The 6,086-nt window shown below is 34.9% G+C and overlaps 1 protein-coding gene across 1 annotated transcript; it reads right to left on the bottom strand.

Annotated features, from left to right (window-relative positions):
• Positions 1-1,059: 1,059 nt before the first annotated feature.
• LOC129364234 (transcription factor Adf-1-like) lies at positions 1,060-5,304 on the bottom strand. Its single transcript, XM_055036771.1, has 2 exons — positions 4,957-5,304; positions 1,060-1,927 (listed from the first exon to the last, which is right to left on the bottom strand). Exons 1-2 carry the CDS (start codon positions 5,302-5,304, stop codon positions 1,598-1,600), a joined length of 678 nt encoding a protein of 225 aa, XP_054892746.1. The 3' UTR covers positions 1,060-1,597.
• Between the last annotated feature and the right edge of the window lie 782 nt (positions 5,305-6,086).

The raw sequence follows: 6,086 nt of genomic DNA, 5'->3' as shown, positions 1-6,086 counted from the left end.
CAACGTGATTGGCTCGCTTTGAAGTGAATGACGATGCGGATAACTGCACTGCTGGAAAATAATCAGTGAGGAGGAGGCTGCAGAGAGTTTGATGCAGAATCATTTGAATAAAACTGGCATGAATTTTACATATTAATTAATTTTACTACATTCATGCAAAATGAATTTTTAATGGCGGTATTATGGTGTTACTGGTTATATCCCATCTTTCAGTTTTTATGCAAAAAAAAAAAAAAGCATCCCCACATCATGATCCTGCCAACACTGTGTTTTGCCACATAGATTGTAGTTTAGGGTGACATGGAGATTGAGTTTTCCCTCACAAAATATCAAAATGTCACATTTTAGTTCACTGCATAATCGTTACGTTTACTTGAGTAACCTTTTGGGTAAAATGTAATTTCAGGAGTATTTCTTTACTATGCTATGCTTTTTATTTGAAGTAATTTTACTACTCTTACTTCAGTAAAATATCTGGATTCTCTATCCACTGTTTGTTCTTCACAGATTAAAGAACAAACAATAGTTTAACCAAAAATACTAGCAGTTTTTGCTCAAATTTAATAAGTTTTACAATGAAAGAAACTCATTTGAATTTTTTTTCTTTTGCTTGATTTGTATGTAATTGTGTTATTTGTGTAAATTGCTTTAATTTTGGTCTTACCTATACAGAAATTTCAAACATTTTTTATATTTTTTGGATGGCTACTTTTTACTTTCACTGGAGTAAAAGTATGTTGGAAGTGCCGCTATTTGGGTGGCAAACTGCAAACAATTATTCCAATTATCTTTTAACAATGTCTTTCGTCTTGACTCTTCCATAAATACCATACTTATGAGGTAAATAACTAACAGTTGTCCTGTCAACCTGAGTCTTGTGCTGCTGAGTTTTTAACAATATTCACTATTAATTGTTCATTACAATTTCAATCTATTAATTGGGCGATCAACAGGTCTCTTATCTAAGGGTTTAGTTAAGGAGACTGAATATGCATTTCAGGCTTTTCAGACTTTTATTTACAATATAAAAATTTGTAAAAAAAAAAAAAAAAAAAAAAAAATTTCCTTATACTTTGATTGCTCTATCAAATAAATACATGTATGTTCGTGTTGTGAATAAATGTGATAAATGGATGTGAATATGATTCCAAGGCACTGCATATGTCTGAGTGAAAGCTGCTGTATTATGAGGAAATAAAAATACACAGCAAACTTTATCATGCGGCAGGTCAAGTAGTGTGTCACTGGAGCATTTGTGCTTTTCCCTTTAATTTTTAGGTGACCATAAAATAATCCAATAAATGTTTGACTATGAGGAAATGAGTCAGGACTGCTGTAACTTCTTCCTCACTGACTTCTTAAAAAACGAGAAAAACACTTGTCGTTACATAAATAAATGTTGCGATTGTGTGCGTTTTCAGTAAATAAGAGTGAAGTCTTTTTCCTTCCTTTTAACCCAGCCTCTGAAGATTAGTGAAGTAAAAAGAATACCAAAAATAACAATATAAAAATAATCATTCACAACTTATAAACATGTATTACAAGCCGACTGTCTGAGGGACAGTGCATAGATAGTGTAGTGATCCAGACCCAGATTTTAGTCCTCAAACTCTGCAGCATAAAGCACCTGCTGGAACTTCATCCTGACCTCCATCCTTTTTTTAATGGTGAGCCTCTTCAGTGACGGCAGCAGGCTGAGCAAAAACAGTTCGTCTTCATCCCTGAAATTGCTGAATGCATCAGCAGAACTTGGCCCAGTTTCTGCGGGGGCTTGTCTTCTGCGTTTAGGAGAAGGTTCGATGATCTGGTGGCAGCTTGGAGTGGGCTCTGCAAGAGAAAAACTGGTGGTGACAACTGGGAGGGGATCAAGCAGCCTCTTCTTGTCTTCCTCTAGCTCTTTTTCCATGTCGTCTGCTCTCCCAGTTGCCTGTGTGCCACAAAAACATGAAAAATGTACAGTTTAGTGTAGCCAGTAATCTCAGAGGAACCTTTAGTTTTTTTATATTGACCCTTTGACAGTAAAGTAAACCATTCGAGGCGCCATGATGGACGTCGGAAGTGAGAATCGGGAATATTAAGCAAGGCGACTGAAATTGTTTTCCAAAGTTGTTTTCGTCAGTTTACTCGTTCTTGTCGAGCTAATGTGTCTGTGAACGTAGCGCAGCTGGTTGGTTCTCACAGACGGCGGTATTTACTAAAGCTGGAAACAGCTAGCTTAAAAACCGACCCATTCCACCTCCCCCATGATGTTTTGATCAAATTACAGACTTTGCCAGAACTCACACCACATGATTTATATCACTATGTCATAAACAGTATTTTATTTTCCACCGGAGCTACCTAAAAACGCACAAAAATGAGATGCAAACCAGTTTTTTTTTTTGTTTTTTTTGCTATACCTTGGGATGTATGACGGCGGGGCTTTGTCTCCATGGTTACTAGTGGTTAGCTGCGTTCCTTCTCCATAAAGCGATATTTGATATATTTCTAATCATTCTTGCTTATATAGTATGTGAATGTTAATCTTCTTACCTTGTAAAAACTGTTCATTGCAAATCCGCGGTTACACCGAGGGCAGACAGGCATCGTTCTGTTACGAAGTTGTATTAAGTTTTCAGTAACTAAGTTCATGTACGTGGGCCAAAACGGGAAAAGCCTGACCTCCTGTGTTCTTTTCGGGAATTGCAACCTAGCAATCTTTTATTATTTGAAACAAAACTTTATTGAACAGTAGTAGCAATCACAGTGTTATGGCAAGCCGTTTTAACATAAATTCGGTTTTGCCTCGCTTACATTCCAGATATCTCAAATTGTTTTATGACTAGACGTTTTAGCGATTTAAGCTATCTCTAGTTATGTTTTGATTAGATAAAATAACTATTGGAGATATCTCTAATTCCATTCTGACTAGTCGAAATGACGTCAGATTAACCATTGAGTTGTATGGAGACGTAAATTCATGATATCTACAATTAATTACTGACTATCTGTAATATATATTTCAGATATCTACAATTAAATTATGACTAATAATAAAGTAAATTCAAATTGTCTCGATTTTATCTTTGACTAGTCATAATTCTAACAAAAGATGTCTTGAATGACATCATTATTCAAGATATCTTACATTTATTTTTGGATAGGAGATACGTAGTTTTGACTAGTGAAAACTAAATTATAAATATCTTGAAAGCAAATAATGACTAGACAAAACTAAATTAAAGATATCTTGGATTGTAATTTTGACTAGTCAAGGTAGAGATATCTTGAATTACACATCTTTTCTATTTAAGATATCTTAAATTAACATTTTAACTAATCAGAATGACATTACTGATATCTTGAATATGTATTCTGTATAGTCAAAATGTCCCTGACTTACATGGAAATTTGAAAGTTTAGTAACACAATAAAAAATAGAAAAAAAAAAACGAAAAAAGATGTCTGAAAACACAAAACTTTCATGTTGAATATGCTTTGACAATACCAATTTTCGCTTTTCAAAGCTGTTTTTAAGTGCATTTGGTTTGCCAGAAGTGAATAAACAGGAAATTCTTTGCAGATTTGAGAAGCAGTCTCATAGTTGATGAAGTTTTGCATTTTCTACAATTTTCTTTCTACAATTTTGTGCAAGAAACATAAAATTCTGCAGGCAACAGTTTGTACAGCACAAAGGGTCTTTCACACAATTCTTACTTCAGACATGTAAAATTGTAATTTTGACGAGTCATAATTAAGTTCAAGATATCTTAAATTGTAATTATGGCGATGTGTCCAGTCAAATGACGGATCCAGTGTCGTAATTTGAGATATCTTGAAAGGAATTTTGACTCGTCAAAATGTAATTGATGATATCTTGAATTATTAGTCTTACTAGTCAGAATGTAAATACAGATCATTTGAATTACCATTTCGGATAGTCAAAATGTAGTTTTGCCTAGTCAAAGTTCATGTTTAGATATCTAAGATGTAATTATGGATAGTCACACGATACCAAATTTATGTTAAATCGGCTTGATGAGAGGAATAAGCACAGTATGAAAGAGTTAGTGAAAAAATAATTAGCTCCCATGTTATAGAGGGGGAACATTTTATTAAACAAGCATACTTTTACTAAACCACATAATTCAACCAATTAAAGAATGCATATTATTTTTACTTTAATATTCTTAAATCTTATATTAACTATTTGTTGGACATTTGTTTCTGTGCACTGATGTGCTGCATTGTAAATAGTGTCTTTTTCAATGTACAATATATTATGTACACTTTTGGAAAAGTTACATAAGTCCTATTTTTATTTCTAATAACCGCAAAGTATTTTCTGGTACAATAATATACAGTATATTATTATTATCACTATAATTGTTATTGTTAATCTTGATTTTAATTTTAAATAAAATGTTTCTAATACTTTAGGATTTTTTTTTTCTTTTGTGAAACAGACTATTTTCAATAGTGGTATAATAAAGCATTCTCAAATATCAATAAGTCTTCAATTCCAATAAATATTTAACACTACAACTGGAAGACATTTTAAATATACAAAATAAATAAACAGAAACAACAAATGAAATCCTTCAAAAAAAGGTTCAGATCAACTGATGAGACTGAAGACTTTTATCATCCAGTTTTTGGTCGTAAGAGAAAAAAATGATGAAATTATTAACCTAATTTTAATTTATCATGCGATTAATGGATTTATTGTTCATTGCGACAGGCCTTTATGAAATATTTTCTAATAGTTATTGATTAATTCGGAAATTTGTTAACACGGGCTTTTATTATGAAGGAACAAAAGCGGATGTTGTCCGCCGTGATAACAGAAGGACGATCCGGTGTTTCCATGTCAGTTTGTTAATGTCCGAGAAAAGAAGATCCAAACTCACTCAGACTCGGCGTTAAAGGCGAACACCAGCAGAAATCCAACGGAAGCACTCTGTAAATTGAACCCACCTCCTGTGGGTCCCCCACGCTGCCTCCGAGCTCCGGCCGCAGCTTAACGTGCGCGGTGAGCCAGGCCATCTGGCTGAACAGCCCCGGGACCTGCACCTCCCACGGGAGGTCGCCTTCGTCCTGCTGGGGGAACTGCCTCCGCACCAGCCGCTTCCTCGCTTTGCAGAACTTGTCGCGGAGGTTTTTCCACAGCAGCTTCACTTCTTCCTCGGACTTCCCCATGGCGGCGCCGATCTCTTTCCACGCCTGGTGTCCCTTCACGCTGTTTCGGTAGTCCCCGCGCGACTGGTCGTACAGGTTCGGGTGTTCGCGCACGAGCTCCGCCAGCTTCTCCTCGGTTGCGTTCATCGCGACGTCCTTTCGCTCGCACGAGACGACCTCCAGCTCCACCGTCAGACGGAAGTACGAAGCTCCGGCGAATTCAAAATAAAGTGTTTTGTTTTACACTGGGTAATTTTATTCACATATCTCGCTTTACACACTGTAAATGCGTTTTATTTAATTTGAGTTATTAAAAGTGGAACTCATCTGTTCACGTGGTGTACCTCAGGGGTCAGTTCTAAGGTCAGTGTTTTGTAAAGTCTGTGGGAGTGGATTTATTAGTGAGTTACAGAGGTGTGCAGAGTTCCCAAAAATTGAACTCAAGTAAAAAGTAGTCATTCAAGAATAGTATTTTTACTCTGCAGTGCTTTTTATTTTTACCTCAGTAATTTAAAAAAAAAAAAAGTATTGCAGTAATTTCTTCAACAGCTGCTTTTTCTTTTAGCTGAGTAAAATTTGAGTGTAAACAAAGCTTATAAACAATTTATGTTATCAAGATTCTCTTACCACGCCACATTGATGCAGTAATTCTTGCAAAAGAGAACTCAACCAAAATACTTTTCAGAAGATTAATTAAGTATTATTTTTAATTTATCTCAATATTCCAATTTTCTGAAAAAAATTATTTTTCATTAAAATTACGAGAAATGACTATTTTTACAGGGTGTCTGTATCATTAGAACGGGGAATTGGTAAATTAAAAAAAATGGATTTTGTTTTCTGTATAATACTGCAGAAAAAGTCAACATATTTCTAATATTGGCCTCATCAATCTCCCATTTCAACAGGAACATTTACAGCCTTCTCAT

Source organism: Poeciliopsis prolifica, unplaced genomic scaffold (genome assembly GCF_027474105.1).
Source record: "Poeciliopsis prolifica strain line A6 unplaced genomic scaffold, Auburn_PproV2 SCAFFOLD011, whole genome shotgun sequence".
Taxonomy (NCBI): Eukaryota; Metazoa; Chordata; class Actinopteri; order Cyprinodontiformes; family Poeciliidae; genus Poeciliopsis; species Poeciliopsis prolifica.
Note: the sequence above shows the minus strand (reverse complement) of the source record. Positions and strands in the feature narration are given on the sequence as shown.

Bases quoted from the DNA above. Each gene is read 5' to 3' on its own strand.
- LOC129364234 (XM_055036771.1), bottom strand. From the start codon at position 5,304: ATGAACGCAACCGAGGAGAAGCTGGCGGAGCTCGTGCGCGAACACCCG. The intron at 1,928-4,956 runs GTGGGTTCAATT...TGTGGCACACAG, and splicing joins GCGTGGGGGACCCACAGGAG to GCAACTGGGAGAGCAGACGA.